The sequence below is a fragment of the Anopheles moucheti genome, chromosome 2, assembly GCF_943734755.1.
Source record: "Anopheles moucheti chromosome 2, idAnoMoucSN_F20_07, whole genome shotgun sequence".
NCBI lineage: Eukaryota > Metazoa > Arthropoda > Insecta > Diptera > Culicidae > Anopheles > Anopheles moucheti.
The window spans coordinates 29,136,837-29,152,751 of NC_069140.1; the positions used below are offsets into that span (position 1 = coordinate 29,136,837).

The 15,915-nt window shown below is 44.2% G+C and overlaps 4 protein-coding genes across 5 annotated transcripts; 1 reads left to right on the forward strand and 3 right to left on the reverse strand.

The window, feature by feature from the left end:
* Positions 1 to 15: 15 nt before the first annotated feature.
* Positions 16 to 1,310, reverse strand: LOC128304455 (cyclin-C). The gene is made up of 2 exons (XM_053042014.1): positions 612 to 1,310; positions 16 to 509 (listed from the first exon to the last, which is right to left on the reverse strand). The coding sequence occupies exons 1-2, from the start codon at positions 1,197 to 1,199 to the stop codon at positions 297 to 299; spliced, it is 801 nt and encodes a 266-aa protein (XP_052897974.1). The 5' UTR covers positions 1,200 to 1,310; the 3' UTR covers positions 16 to 296.
* Positions 1,311 to 2,081: 771 nt separating this feature from the next.
* Positions 2,082 to 5,244, reverse strand: LOC128310561 (GPALPP motifs-containing protein 1). The gene is made up of 3 exons (XM_053047233.1): positions 5,113 to 5,244; positions 2,423 to 3,595; positions 2,082 to 2,350 (listed from the first exon to the last, which is right to left on the reverse strand). Exons 2-3 carry the CDS (start codon positions 3,593 to 3,595, stop codon positions 2,192 to 2,194), a joined length of 1,332 nt encoding a protein of 443 aa, XP_052903193.1. The 5' UTR covers positions 5,113 to 5,244; the 3' UTR covers positions 2,082 to 2,191.
* On the reverse strand, positions 3,713 to 4,960 carry LOC128310562 (phosphatidate cytidylyltransferase, mitochondrial). The gene has a single exon (XM_053047234.1). It carries the CDS (start codon positions 4,796 to 4,798, stop codon positions 3,791 to 3,793), a length of 1,008 nt encoding a protein of 335 aa, XP_052903194.1. The 5' UTR covers positions 4,799 to 4,960; the 3' UTR covers positions 3,713 to 3,790.
* Positions 5,245 to 5,647: 403 nt separating the features above from the next.
* LOC128297269 (uncharacterized) lies at positions 5,648 to 8,750 on the forward strand. 2 transcript variants are annotated; one of them, XR_008287238.1, is made up of 5 exons: positions 5,648 to 5,811; positions 5,892 to 7,206; positions 7,279 to 7,651; positions 7,725 to 7,986; positions 8,047 to 8,750. XR_008287238.1 is itself a non-coding variant. In XM_053032885.1 (4 exons), exons 1-4 carry the CDS (start codon positions 5,648 to 5,650, stop codon positions 7,868 to 7,870), a joined length of 1,998 nt encoding a protein of 665 aa, XP_052888845.1. In that variant the 3' UTR covers positions 7,871 to 8,750. The 2 variants fall into 2 exon arrangements, 1 of the variants encoding a protein (XP_052888845.1); XM_053032885.1 differs by having other exon boundaries at positions 7,725 to 8,750.
* Positions 8,751 to 15,915: the final 7,165 nt, after the last annotated feature.

Genomic DNA, 15,915 nt, shown 5'->3' on the forward strand with positions numbered 1-15,915 from the left:
TTGTATCTGAGTATGGAAAGAACACAAATCGCGTGGATATGTGGAATAAATTATTATTCATTTTGAAGAGTATAATGGTGATACATGCGTGTTGTGTTGCCCTCGAAGTCTCGGAATCACAAGGTTCATTACAAGCTACCCGGTTACAAGTACGGAATTCAGTTCTGCTCTGGCTAACGAGGGGCCTCGAGATGCGCGCGTATGGTATGGAAACGATAAAATGTAACACTCGCAAATAGATGACATAGATCCAATGCCAGGCTCTTGTCTATATTGATACGGCTCTAGTCGACGAATCACCGCTGCGGGTGCGGTTTCGGTTTCGGCATCTTTTCCAACAGTGCCTGTATTTCCTTCTTCTCGTCATATCCCTTCCAAAGCTCAAACAGGTTCACTATAGCACGTGCGATCTCTTGCACTTTGTCCATATCGACGTTCAGCTCGGCAAACCAGGATTTAAGCTCCTTCTGTAAAATAACGCACGCTATCTGCAGACACCCGATAGCGATCTGTATTGCAGGACAAGAAAAAGATATCGATTTTGTGTGTAAGTAATTTGCGGGACACGGAAGAAAGAGAAACAAATAGGATATGTGTGCTACTTTCATTACCTGATACGGTGGATACAGAAGGCTCACATCCGTGCGTAGGGAATCATTGATGAGCCGCCAGGTAAGGGTAAGCAATTGTTCCTCCTGGCCGATGTCCTGCATAAGCTGTAACAGCGGGCGGTACGGTTGGTACACAATCAAACAACAGTCGAGATTTTCCAGCAGGTAAAACTCGCACTCCAGTATATGGTTGGTGCGATAGGGGAATTCCTGCTGGTAGGCATAGCTGAACTTATTTTTGATCACCGTCTGGCACGTGGTGATGAGACGTGAGTTGGATATCACACCAAACTCTTCAACCTTCGATGATAGCAGTATGCAGGTCGGTGCTAGCAGCAACGGATCGATACACTTTAGTGAGTTGCGTGCGTAGAATCGCTTGAAGTATACGGTCGCCGTAGCGATAACCTGCTGGCGTAGTTTCAGCTGCTCACCCAGCACCTGTATAATATTGGCAAAGAACATAAAGATCTTCTGATATTCCTCCTCGGAGAGCGTTTTCAGATCATGCTGACGCTCCCGTATCAGATCCTGCTTGTCCAGAATCCACTGTTGGTGGTGCGAGCTTTGCCAGAAGTTTCCTGCCATTTCAAGGGAAACTTCCTAACGGGATGAAACGTATCACTTTGCAAATTGGGTTCGGTGGTGTGCTATACAATTTGTTAAAAATTCATCCGAGGTTCGGAAAATAAGCTTTTCCCAACAAAAATGGCTGTTTGTAAACAGCTGCTGTGACAGTTTTTGTTTGGATGTCTGGAACCGGTTGAACCGGTTAACAACTGTCATTTTTAAATTGTATGTCAAATGGGATCGGATAAAACGAGAATGCTTTTGTTGTTTTATTAATTTTATGTAAGAAAAGTTATTTGTTATTAGTTTACATCGTCTTCTTTTGGCCCACACACAGTAGAGCATGCTGACGAGGCGAGTTCAAGAATTTCTTGAACCGAGCACCTTGACCGAGGGCTATTCATCACCAACGGCTGTATCCAACCTCCGACGGTTTTAGCTCCACTCGATCCAGCCAACGAGCTCGCTGTGCTCCTATATGTATCGTGCGGAATGGGTCATTGAAAGAATATCTTCCTGCTAGAGAGAATAGATGTGGCATCTTTATCACGTGCCATCACTATCGTATCCTTCCGCCTAACCATCCTAGCTACCGTTAGAATGTCAGTATCGTAACAGATTCATAGGCATATAGGACTGCCAGATCGGAAAGGATATATGCTATATTTCGTGTCTTTTGGGGTTTATGAATAAAAAAGGGCCCTTACATTTTGTTACTCTACTATCCCGGGATCGTCACCATCAACTGGCATTCTGCTCCCCAAGCTAGTCCTCTATCATGGTCCGAGCCTTCGTCGTACTGATCGAATTACGTGTACGATTCGCACGTTAAAGTGTTAAAATTATAACAAAATATTCTCCGTAACACAGGTTTTGAAGTCATAGATCACTATATTTATTGAACCTAAAACAATGTTCAGGGTGTTCGGGTAATGTAAAACGTACAAAATATTCCCCATGTTTGCACAGTCTGGGACGCTATCACTACTCATCAGCAAATCCACAAGCTTTTACAAATATTTCGAACTTCCGCTGGAAAATCGTGAATTGAGGAGCTGGGCTTTCTTCATAATTGCTTTCTTTTGGGCATCGTCAAAGCGGTTTGCATGCAGATCCAAATTTCGATCGAACGGTCGTCTTGTCGGTTCGGTACTATCACTAGCTTCTTGCTATAACATTTAAAAAAAAAAGATAAACTTGTTATTTGGAAAATCCTTCAAGCAAATTTGTAATCTCTTTACCTTATCCTTCTTGAGTTTGGTTTGATGTATTTCCAGCAATGTTTTGTCGCGTTTGTGTTTCTTTTTGTGTTGCTTTACCATCTTTTCTTGCTCCTTGTCTCGCTTGGCAATAAGCGATCGTTCACGTTCACGATCCCGTTCCGACGCGGCATCGCTATGCTTAGAGGATCGTTCCGAACTCGTAGACTTCTTTTTACGTTCTCGGTCGGCCGGTGTATCAGTCCAAACGGAACGATCACCTATTTCGGGCTTTTCGCGAGTGCGAAACTGTCTCGCACCGAGTCCCATATCGCTAATCTTGCGGATATCGGGTAGTTCCAGCATCCAGTCTTCGCGGGCTTTCGGTACGGTGGATGACCCACTGCCATTAGCACCGGCAGTTGCTTCTTCCATTTGCCGAATCTTCAATTCCAGCGCACGCTGCTCTAGTTCCACATTAACGCGTGAGCTAGACGTACCCGGTAATGGTCCAATCAAATCATCCATATCATGTTCGTCATCTTCTTCCGGTTCAGAAAATGGAGAAAGTTCCGACTCGGACGATATGTGCTCGTTATCGGTTACTTGCGAAGCAATGAACCCAGGCGGGAGTGCCGGTCCAATGCAACGTGGTTCCGGATCGATAGGATCATCCTTTACCTTTGATTCAGCGTTCCTTAGATGTGGCGGCAATGCGGGACCAATCGGCTCACTGTTTTCGCCAAGAGTTTTGCAGTCTATGTCGGTTTTTGCCAAAGACGGTGGCAATGATGGTCCGAAACTTTCGAACGGCTGATTCTTTGCTGCACAAGGCTGTTGTTCCGGTTGATCATCTTGCGAAGAAACGGAAGACACGGAAATATCAAGAACCTTTTCAGCGGGTGCATCTTTTGTGGGAGATTTATCATTTTTTGACGATCGTGATGTGTAATGTTTCGATCGTGATCGTGCGGGTGAATCGATCGAGCGAGATCTTCGGCGATGATGCCGACGATCGGGGCTTTTACTGCGACTTCTGCGATATCGGCGTCGATCGGAGTGACGTGATGAGCTGAGCCGTTCCTCGCGGTATGATGATCGCTCTGCATGGTTTCTGGAGGATGAAGATCCTGCCGATGATGAGTGTTTGTGTCTCGTGGTGGTTGTTTTGTACCGTACACCACAATCAGAATCTGTTGTATCTGAGTCAGACATCTGTAATAATCCAAAACGAAATAGGTTTAGAGGATTTGGTTTACCCTAGGTATGAACGAAAGATAGTGCGCCAAAGGAAAATTAAAGATATTAACACGACGTGGTTGTTTTGCAACGCATTCTCAACAATTTTATTGAACACATTCAGACTAGTGTTTTTTTATCTTTACAGCTGTAGCGAACTCGTACATACTATTAGCTAAATGTTTTCAACGCTTTTGCCCAGCTGTAGCGCATCGATTTGGCCAATCCAGCGGTAGGAATATTTTTTATCGATTGCCAAACACTGCTCGACCATACAATTGATCGCAGACAGGAAGCTACGGTGGACTGGTAGTTTGTTGAACGCGAAACACCTATCAAAATGTCCTCCGTGTCTTGCCGATACCGTCCGCTTGTTTGACGCTCCACAATCAAACGTATGGGCCATTTGGGAAGCCCGTTCAGATGGGCCAGAATCGTTGTCTCGGAGAGATCCTGCGTACAAATTTGGTTATCGCTGCCACTGATTGGTAACTCTAGGCAGTGATGGAATTCCGCGAACGTGGCAGAGTATAGGTTGCGAAAGTTTTCCAGCTGCGGACGCACAATGTTGTTTACTTTATCCTTGTTTTCGCCAAATATCATTCGAAAGTCTCCACTATAGCTGAGGTTTGATATTGCGCGGTACAGCTCAAACTCGGTGAACTTCTCCGGAAGTAGCAACAGGGCTGCGCATACCGCCGAACGAAGGTTTTGCTCGATGGCGTTCTGTATTTTCGAACTGGAAGCGTTCCGTATGATTTCCACCGGTTTATGAAGCCGTCCGGCAAGATAAATGCAGCGCCAGTCTGTTAGATCCTCCAGGAGATCCTTTGTGGACACGACCCCGTACTTAATGATGACGTCTTCGTCGGGGATTTGCACGAGCGTATTGAAGTAAACACGTGCCCCAAGCGTTTCCTGGTACCGGGCGATCAGTCCTCCGCCCAGTAACCGCATATTGGAATAGTGCTCGAAGTTTTGATCGAGGTTAGCCGTGTGCCACCGGTGTGCATTGTCCACGACGTATATGAGGTCAATCATGTTGCGCTTAGAGCGAATCGATTCGTATCCGAGCTGCTGTTTTACACCAGAGCCGTAAGCAAAGCAGAAGGAAAAGCTTTGCGGAAACTTAGATAGTATCCGGAAGAACATCGGTGCAGTGTTGCCACGGGTAAGCATTGTTGTGGTATGTTGTGTTCTCCCTTTTCGGCCGGTGATCGTTTGGGGCTGTGTTGCACTTTTGTATCAGCTAATAGTGCATGGTAGTGTTTTGGTCGATTTAAGTATCACTTTCTGTTATTACTTAACACATTTCGCGCGCAGTCCAGTCCACTCGCTTATCGATCGCCGACAAGCCATAAACGCGGTCACAAAGCGACAAATGTCAAAACCACCTCACAAAAAGGGCATGTATTTTGGTACACAACGCGCATCGTTCCGATGTTGGTTCGGACGCATCTTGCGAAGGCTTACCGTATTTAATCGATACTTACATTGCTCTGTTATTGTTGGGTTGCGCTACGCAGCTACTGTACGCAATTTTGTCAGCAGAATTAATTTAGCGAATGAATTAAAATGGATGAGAAAATCGTACGTCCGGTATTCAAAACATAGCTAGGTTTGTTATGACGTTTCGGTTTGATATCCCGGTGAAAGTAATCTGATAATTCCGATTCTAGTCCGTGCTGCCAAACACGTCGAAGTAAGTTGAATAATTATCTATTTTTATTGCAATAGCACCAATTTACGAGATATTGAATGCTGTACTTAGCTTAAGCACACATTAAAACGATTTTATTTAAAATACGCTTGATAAATATTCGTATTCTCTAGCTGCGAAAGTCACAAAAACTGAATAAAAGTGATCACGGTAGTTGCCGTGCGATCTCCCTGAACCAAATGTCAAATTCGTATTAGCGCTGCACATATCACCATCCGCGGCCAACGGAGCACCGAGTTAATATCGTTATTCAGTTCTCAGTATTGGAAGAATCAGCACGTGCTACTGCGTCAGGAAGGTTCTACAAAATGGCTACTCCGAAATTTTCTCCTGTATTTGCGATTCCTCCGGTTGAATGTGCTCGGTGTAAAGTTCTGGGAGCTAAATTTGTGTGTGCCACATGTGGAACATTTTACTGCAATGTGCCATGCCAAATCGAGCACTGGCCAGCACATAAAGATGTGTGTATGCCGTGAGTATTGCTTTAAAATTCATTGTACCACACGATGAGCGTGTGTGATGTTGAATGCTGGATTTGATTCCTTATTTTAGTCGGCTGGTGATGGCAACTCCGCTGATGGGAACGGCTCTTTGTCTAGAGGAATGTACACCACAGGTGCATGCGATTGCTCCTAACGCGGATAATTTAAAGGTGAGTCCCTCTAGCATGGGACCGGATTCACCTAACGTGGTACCAACTATTCCGTCGAGTACTGGCAAATCCGTCTTGCAAAAGATGGCTGTGGGAAATGAAACCATTACCTGTACATCACCATCGAATGAGGAAAAGGCATATCAACAAAAAACGCAGCCTGTCATCAAAAGTGCCAACGATATGGCTCCCAAAAGTTCTCCCGTCATTCCGGAAAATACAATGGAAAAGCGTGGCCAGAACGTCTTAGGTACTGCCATTGAAAAAGCAAAACAACAGAAGCCGGTCCTCATTTCTAAGAACGTGGGCGACACTAATGTCAAAAGTGCTACTGTCGTTCCCGAACAAACGGTACAAAACAATAGCCAAAAAGCAGTTGATTCTGTTGCGGTCAAACCATCGATCGTAGAAAAACTACAACGGTCGGAGAGACTCAAGAATGTGAACAATACAAATACCAAAATGTCTACAACCGACGCCGGGTTGCGTAAAGCAAACGCAGAAAATTGTGATCCGGAGCCCGACCGTACCTACAATGGCAAGCTTCTTCAGCAGGGTCCTTTCCCCGAGCCGGGCAGTACTGTTAAGATTTCATACGTAGCGGATGACAAGATATACATATATGAAACAGGACCTGGGCCCAACGGTGAACGAAACGGCGTTGAATTGCTGATTACACGTTCGTTGGAGTGTGCTCGAGGCATAAAGAACACCCTTTCGGCTCCTCCGATCGTAGGTGATATCGTATTTGCGATTTTCGATGGAGATTACTATCGAGCCGTGATAAAATCGGTGAATGGTGATATTGCTGAAGTGTTCTACCCAGATTTTGGCAACTCACTTGCGGTACAGTGGAACACACTGAAGGAAATACCGGATCCGAAGTTAAAGTATGCCAACTGTTTGACGCATGGCGTCTGGCTCGAAAATATCGCCGCTTTTACTCCGCCCATTAAAGATTTTCTTACACGGCTAGAGAATGTAGCAGACTTTAAGCTGATCACAGTGATCGAGGTGCAGAATGCGGCCGGCATTAAAATGGTAGAAATGTACAATTGCAGCGAAAAGTATAATTTAACTTTGAAGCTGCAGGAACTTCAAGCTATCCAAATGAACAAGGAGATGCCGCTGAAATCGCAGCCGAAATCAACGGGAAAAACATCCAAATTTGTTGTTACCAACCCGAACACTTACAAACCGGTATTAGTTTATGATGTGTGTACCATTGGAATGTTTGGTAATTGATCTTCATCTAATTATATGCTACAAATTATGTTTCTATTGCAGCTGGTTGATGCAGGTAGCATCCAAGGCACGGAACTCGAATTGGTGATAGCAAATGCTTCGAGTGTTTTCCATGACAACCAATTCTCCGTCATGACAAAACCGAATTTTGAACTGTATAAAACAATGATGCAGGAATGTGAGATATATGGACGGATCGACCCAAACCCTTACGAACCCGAGGCCAACGAACTCTGCTTGGTGCACAATTATGGTATTTGGTATCGTGCCGTAACGATACAGCCAGAGACCGGAGACACCAATTTATTTTATCTTGTGGATGATTTATGCTTTGCTGAGGATAAAGATATGAAAATCCGGCGTTATCCACCCGGTTTGACGCGACGTCAGTTCGTTGTTGAGTGTGTGTTGGAAAGTAAGAAACCAGAGAGCAGAACATTTCAGCGAGACAGGCATTTCATACCAAACTTTACCTTTTATTCTTGCAGACACTGATATCTTGCTGGGTGTAATAGACATTGATGAGGATGCTGAATCGCTATGCGGTAGATTGATAAAAGCAGACGTTCATCTCTTGAAAGATGAAGAAATGTATGAAACGACCCATGTAACTATTGTTAACGTTGTTAAGTAAGAAATGCTCATAAGGTGAGCATCACACATGCTTGCACTGCATTTACAAGACTGCAAGACTGACGCAATAGTTAACATAGCATTTAAACTGGCACATTTGTTTTTTCGAACGTGCAGGTAATTTTTTCCATATATTTGAAAATCTATTTTCCCTTATACTTTTATTATTTTTCTAAGAAAATGAATTACAATCTTACTTTGATAAGAAGATTGATGAGAATTTGGTTGTAATGGATGGAAAAGCGATACTACTGATGGATTCGCAAATTAGATGCTCAAACACAAGTTCGCTCAGAAGAAGCTAAGTATATTAAGGATTCGAATTAGATAGTAGGCGTGTTGTTCATCAATTTGTTTACTTATTTTACATTAAAAATGTAATAGGATTTCCTTTATAATTCCTTTCTATAAACTGTCAAACCTTGCGGTGGAACACTTTTAAACCATTTGGTAATTTTTTCCACCTTTTCTTATATTACATTACTTTACAATCATTAAACAACACGGCCTGGCCGTTCTTAAACAAATTAAAAAAAATGTATATGTATTACTTAGTAAACTGACGGAATGTTTACAGGCAAACACACAAAGGTTGAAATTACTGTCTGATTACTGTTTATAGAAAAATGACCTAAATAGATGGAACGTATGCAAAGATTAGTACGGATAACGATCCTTTAAATCGTTTATATCAAAACGCAAATGAACGGAAAATAGGAACGTAGTTACTCTTAACACTAGTTTGAATTTTTTCTATTAATATTTCTTGTGATACAGATACTACAAGTTATGTGCGTTGAATCGAAATAGGTATGGAAATGATATGAACCAAAATTTATTTTTGAATGAACTATTAAAAACTGTTATGTTCATATTTTATCTCGTTATATTGAATGGTTATTGTTTTTTTATTCATTACCACTTAACAGTTTCGCACAGATGTTATTGCAGGACTCTTATTATGCCGAATATGTTTTGCATGCAGAAATGGCGTACCGTGATGTAAAGCTTAATTGAAATGAGACAATCTGAAAAATTCTACCGAAATGTATTAATTATATATATATATATATATATAAACAAATCATTAAAATGAACCAGGACGACCCAGCCCGTAAAGGCCTTTGGGGTCGTGGACATGGACAGAGTATGCATGGTAGGTCCAAATTGAGATGACGTCAACGACAATGCTCCTGAAAGGACGGGATTCGCAGTTCGCTCGACCGTGAGTGATTTAGAGGACTCCTAAAGCAGGACTCCCAAATCGGATATGTAAGTAAAAATTCTATTATTTTAACAAAATTTCACAATAAAATTGATACTATTTAATTGCCGTTAACCTATTATCACAATTAGCAAATTTGCTTGCAAGAAACATAACTACGCAATTGAAGATAATGCGCCAAAGTTTTAATCGAAACATGTCGAATCTTGTGAATATCCTGCATCCCACCGATATGTTTTACACAATCTGTGAACCGTTGAAATTGTACAGCCTATCAATCATGTTTCATAAACAATCTAAAACACATCATTTCTCATCCAAATCCTGGCCCGTTTAAATACTTGTCATGAAAGAGGAAGCAGTGTAGGCAGGGCTGGTGATGTTTCAATTTCTTGCACGTGGGAAAAGCGATTTTCAACGCATTTCCTGCTCTCGCCCCTTCCGGAAGAGCGACCAAACGCCTATAATGTGCTCTTTGTCGTTCTCAACACCATCGTTTCGGCTGTTCACATTTTCTCGCTCCGTCGCGAGCGTTCGTTCTTGCGACTTCGGTGCGCGGTGGAAAACATCTCGCATCGTTGCTGTGTCGTTGATCCTTTTGCTTTCTAGACGATCGTATCTGTCTGCTTGTGCCCGTTCTGGTGCATCGCAATGTTTTGACATCCTTCTCGTGTGTGTTTTCTGTTTTTCCTCGTTTTGTATGTCTACAGTATGTCGAGTGTGGTTTGGTACATGCAGAATGTTTTTTTATTAATGGATAAAATGATAAAACATAACTTATGTTGGATAATAATGTGTTTGTTTGTTAACTAACCTTGTGGTTTTGGTGACCTGTAGAAAGATCTATTTTAATTATATTGGGATTTCAATTTTATACAGTGCCATTCAATTCCTCCCTCACTGTACCCGCTGTTCGTGGCTGTGGTGTGCCGATGGAAAAACCATGTCCACGAACGTGCGATCGGTAGCGGTAGCAGCAAAACCCAGCTAAACGTTCACCCCGTACCGATGCGGGGAAACGGTTTTTCACGCGCATCAGTTTCCATTTTTCCGCCGCAGGCGTCGGACGGCTTGCGCGAGAACGCGCTTCGCTAAGCCAAGCTGCGCGGAACCGCTAGTTGTGGACTTCGCTTCCTTCCTCTATTCCGACACCAAAAAAAAAAAATGTCCTAGACAAGCGTCTCTCCACCGGGATGTAAACCGTGTTAGCGCGTAGAAACCATCACTATTTATTTATCTATTTATTTATTTTATTTATAACGTCGTACGAGTGAACTACCTTATTTATTGTAACCCCAAAAGTGCGTAACGAAACGTGATCGTGATCGATTCTTATTTTCGGCTGCAAGTAATAGTGTGCAATCAATATAAATTTCGCTGTGAACTCGACCGGCCGGGATTTATTGGCAATCGTTCGATGCGCTAGTGACAGTGTAGAGGTGCGTCCGTTTGGTGATCGTTTTATAAGTGACTTTCTCGTGCTTGCACACATAAATCCTTACCCCACCACCTCCCCGTTGCATTATACGAACGTGTCGCTGTGAAAGCAAATTAAACGAGAAGATGAAGTGAGCAAACAAATGTTCCGATGAAGCAACAAAGTTTTTTCTCCAAAAGTGTGCAAGAGTGAAAAAGGTAATCGGGCCCGGGTTCTCGACCAGGATTCGGACCGGGATAAATCACTTCAACGGTCAATTAATTGCTCGTTGGGGTCTCCCATCGACGGAAGCCGGCTACCGACGGTCTGGCGTTCAGTTTTACTGCCGGTGTTTGCATTATAGCAAAACTTTGACTGCACGCGAAACACGCGGTGTTGCCACAGTTTAACTTCAGCCCCCTGGTACCAGCGAGCGACAAAAGGTAAGCGGTGTTAATGTTTAGCCGAAAATTAATTTTAATTAATTTAACTACCACTGAACTCACCCAAAAAGAAAAGAAGACCCTGTGTTCTGTTGTGCTTCAGCCCACCGTGGGTCATCTAGTACCGCTGGAGTTCTGGTGTGTGGTTTGTGCAATGTACACACATTGCATGCGAGATCATCGGAATCGAGATCATCAACTCGGACTCGAAGGAGCTGGATTGTGGCAATAAGCTGAAGCGAAAAAAAAAAAACTGCACACCACACGAAAAACCTACAGCATAATGGCCACACGAATGGGTGGTGAATATGCTTTACGCTTCGTCCATGGGCCGTATCGTTCGGATGGAAAGGCTCCAAGGACCCGGTGCGCTTTATCTTGCACTGTCGATCGAGGACGATCCTTTCCGCCGGCAATTATGCGTAGCACCTTGTAAATGAGCTATGCGGGGAGGGGTGGGGAGGCAGAAAAATAGGTGATTTACTTGAGCACCGTTCAGCACCGTTCACCTTTTGTGTCAGGTTTTCTGTTCTTCCTTTTTTGCTTTCCCGATGTGGTCATATCTCATCAACGGGGCACCGTAGTATCGCGATCTGTACGCGATGAATGTGCAGAGTGGGACCCAGTTTCGTTGCGGTTGTTTTGTTTTCGTGTGGACCGACGCTCTCCTCGCGTTACTTACGCGTGGTGCCCTTTTGATGCTGCACCCCATACCTTGAAGCATTTTTCACGACTGCATTGTAAATGGCTCAATTTATGAAGCGATCGTTGATAATTCATCCTGCGCGAACATGTGTGTGTGTGTGTGAGAGTGGTTTTAGCATAAACGTTTAATTGATTATGTTTTTTTTGTATGTGAAGATTTTTGCTCTTAAATTTCTGATTAACGCACTTATGCATCCACTTTATCGCTGGTCTAATTGTCTGCAAACTTAACGCGCTTGTCTATTCCGCGAATTCGATAAAGGATGAATATTATTAAATTTTTTCGTATTGCTCGATGTTCGTAATGCTCTACAGAAGCTATAATTAAAGCTCCTTGTTTTGCAGTTCCAGTATATTTTTCATCTTAATGCGGTGCCGCACGATAAATGATCACTGTCTGCTTCGGTTTCGTTGCCCTTTCCGGTAGAAAAACACGTGTTCTTACGACTATGGGGACTAAATGTAGCGAATTTGTCAAATCGTTCATCGTTAAGGCATCGTTTTTGCAGCGGAAAATGTCTAGTCTCCTAGCAGCAGGATGCTCTACCACGTACCACCGCTGATTACTCTGTTGACTATCCATTTCCGTTGCATGTCCCAGAGAACCGACGAACCCCGGCTTACGCGTACCGGAACCGAAACGGAAGAATGTCAAATGGAAGGTGACGAAATGATGACTCTTTCCCGGGGTTTCTGTGAATGGTATCCCAGCCCCAGCTAGGGATTCCGTTTCGTCATTTTCCATCATCGATTACTTCCCGGTTCCTTCTACAACTAGGGGACTAGTGCTACTACTGCGGCTCAAAGTGTGTTGCGTTGTGGTCCCCTTCGCTCCAGATGCGTCACCGCGTTAGTGCGCTAGTGGGAAGCTTTCCGGTACCAGACCCAATCATCGTCACCAAAGGTCTAAAAACGTATACCATTTGTTACGTTTTTCTCCGGGCGCGATCTTCTCCATTCTTCGCACTCCCGGCGTTGTTTCGTCGCAGGGCTAAATGATGTTGGAAAACTGTTTGGAACATTGGGTGGAAGCGTATCGACGCGATGTTAATGATAATTTATAGGAAAATAATCATCTCCTCCCGTTGTACCATCGGTGCGCAGCGGCAGTTGGGGTTCGCATGGCGCTTGATAATCGTTTCAGTCAATTCAGACCAATCGGGAACCAAGGCCAAGACATACCAAATGTCCAGGGGTTAAACTTTGGGTTCCGTTGGTGTGCCTGCACGAAATATATTTGATGCTCAGCTTCAGAACAACCGTGTCGACAATCGTTTGGCGTGCGGTGAAAAGGGGCAGGACCGCTGGAAAATGGGACACCCAGTGGACTGGAAAATATTGTTGCTTTCGTTGCGATTTATTGTACTGTTCCGTTGCGTTGCGTACCTTTTTGGGTACCTTTTTTCCCTCCCACCGTTGGGACCTGGTTGGTCTATAACTGGTCTGGTTCTGGGGGTTCGCTTTACCGTGTGATAGGGTTGTCGAATGGTGCTGGATCATCTGTCAACTCATTAGGGGTGAAATGTTACGACAAACAGTAGCTGTTTATTGCACGATCATTACACTTTGTTTAGTGCGGACGATCCGGAACTGTCTAGTACGTCGGAATACAGTTGATTGAAGTAAACCGTTGTGCTAGTACTCGTTGAACTTTTATAGTTGTATTTACATAGTACGGACAGTGACTCACCAAGTCACCGTTAAAGATATTTTAGTATTTTAAATCTATTAAAAGGTTTTTCAAAATGTTACATAATATTTAAACTACTTTATACGAAGACAGAAAAAAATTTCAGTTTAAGTAGTTTAATAAGTCTGACTGACAGCTTAAGCTCGAGGGTGGCAACGGCAACTGTTGCTCATTAGACGGCAAGCTTGGTAATTGTAAAATCTGTCCGTGAAACAGTGATCTCCCTCCGACCAAGGTAAGGTTTCCGTTTATGCTCGCTCGCAAACGATGATAAATGATGTCCCCCGTGTTGACGGATGTAGTTGCGCGCCTAGCAGCACTTACGTTCCGTTCAATTTTTCTCCCAAGCTAGGCTGCCGTTAGGACGCAAAGCTGTTCCAATAAAAATAGCTCCAAACGGAAGTGTCTAGCAATCGATCTCAACTAGCGAAAGGGGGAAACGCACCGGTCGTATCCTTTTAATGTGGCACTGGGCCGCAATGGCACGTTTCGATCCCTGACCCATGGTGGAAGCTTGCAATATTTTGAGGAAATTTTACTACCTTCCATTAAAAATATATAACACCACCGTACGTTAACGACCTGCCAGATGATGCTGTACCGGCACGTGATGCCGTACAGCGCTGCCGAAGTATCGATTCATGACAAATGTCTACGGTGGTGGTACCCCTTTTCGGGGATAGGTCGTAAAGCTGCGCTGCATCTAATATCCTAAAAATCCCACCAATACTTCAAAGATCACGCGTCAGAAGTGGATCGGATGATAACCCGTTGGAAGATTTCGAAGAAACGGGAAAAAAAACGTGCGCTCACGTGCTCGCGCAGGATATTTCACCGACAAGGTACCGGGTCGTTGAACTGTCTCTAGTCAATCCCGCGTTTTCCGGTTTGTTGTTGCTTATGGGCGGGTGGGTTTTTTTTCCCCTACCCTTCAAACGAATGTTGTACGGAGTCGCAAGGAAAACTTGAGACGCTTACTTCCGTGGAAAAACGACACTAAAACGCTTCAGCTAGGCTAGTCTACATCGTCTCTACCTGTTTCGTTCGCTCTCGCCCATTTCAAATGGAACGCATCGATGCCCTGGGCCCTGGGTCTGGGGCATAGTTTTCCTGCGCTTGTTTATGTATCGACCCTTCCGACGGGATCAACAAACGAAGGATCATCCCTCGCCGTGCAGCGCACGACGTTTCCGAGTTCCGAGTTCAAAGATCTTTTCTCTTCCTGATCGTGCAGATGTGTGCAGGGATGTTTGTGTCAAGAACACGTGTTATCACACCTCATCTTAGCTTCAAACCGTTTGCCTTAACGCGTTCTCTATCTTTCATTCTTATCATTTGGACAGTATGTCTGTAGCTTACCGGGTTCGAAACCGCACCGTCTGGGAGAAGATGCTCTCGGTAAACAGCGAGCTGGTTTTTCCTTTCCGAACACAACGCACGTACGCGAGTAGGTGTGTGATGTTGAAGGTCTTTGGCCCGGTAGATGGTGGTTCGCGTTAGGGTAGGTACTCTACACCGACCCGGGGTGACCGTGTTCACTCTCCCAGCAACATTACAGGACGTCTTCAATTTGTTTGCGACGTTGTCTCCGGAACCGTGCAATGGTCGCTCGAGTCTCGGGATTTTCCTCAGCATCACTGCGGTACATTGGACCGCGTGTACGCCATTGGCGTGTGTTGAATGAAATGTTAAAACAACCTTGCGTTTGTTTTTACAACATGCTACAAGGTTTTACGTACGTTTGTCTAGCTCTAATCCAATTCCGACTCGCTGGAGCCTGGATGGGGGAGTTTCAGGGTGTTTTTTTTTATCAGTCTTTTTTGTTCACCTCTTTATCAGTCACATCACGGCCGTGTTGCATCTTCGGTCCCACCATCAACGGTGTAGGAACGGTTGTGTGTTATGCTATCGGTATCTGAGCGTACGATGGCGTAAGTATTTTCTTGGTACAGTTAACTCAAAGAGGTTGGCCCCTTTTCGGCAGCCGTTGGGTTTTGAGTTATCGTGCGTAGATTTAGGGCGATAGAGCGAATGACCGTAGCTTGCGAAGAATACACTAGGAAAAAATAACCCCCCGAACAAGAAGCTTGGGAGGCTTAAGATAGTGGGAGATGTAGGATAAGTAAGTAGGAGAAGACACAACAAAAAACGTAATGTGTGCCCCCTGAAAAGCAACATAAAACATTAACAGCCACTGGAAATTTGTCACGCTCTTGACACCTTTGGCTTAAGGTGGAGTGAACATAGGAAAACCGTCGGGTGGGGGGTAGGGGAAAGGATCATAAAAATTTCCTCCCTAAACCCCGTCGCGGTTGAATTTCCGGCCCATGCTCTGATGTGCGTTGTTATCTTACACCGGGGCGCGATGCTGCATTTCCATACTAGATCATGGAGGGTTTTTTTCTTCTGTTGTTGCTTTCGTCCAACTTAGACTAGAGTTGTTTGTTGGTAGACCCCGGCACTATACCGTAGACCCCCAGCAAACTCATAAAATGCTCGAGACGCGACAAATAAACGAGAACCAATTTCTCGGAAGATAAGACGCCACATTAACGATCGCGGGTGG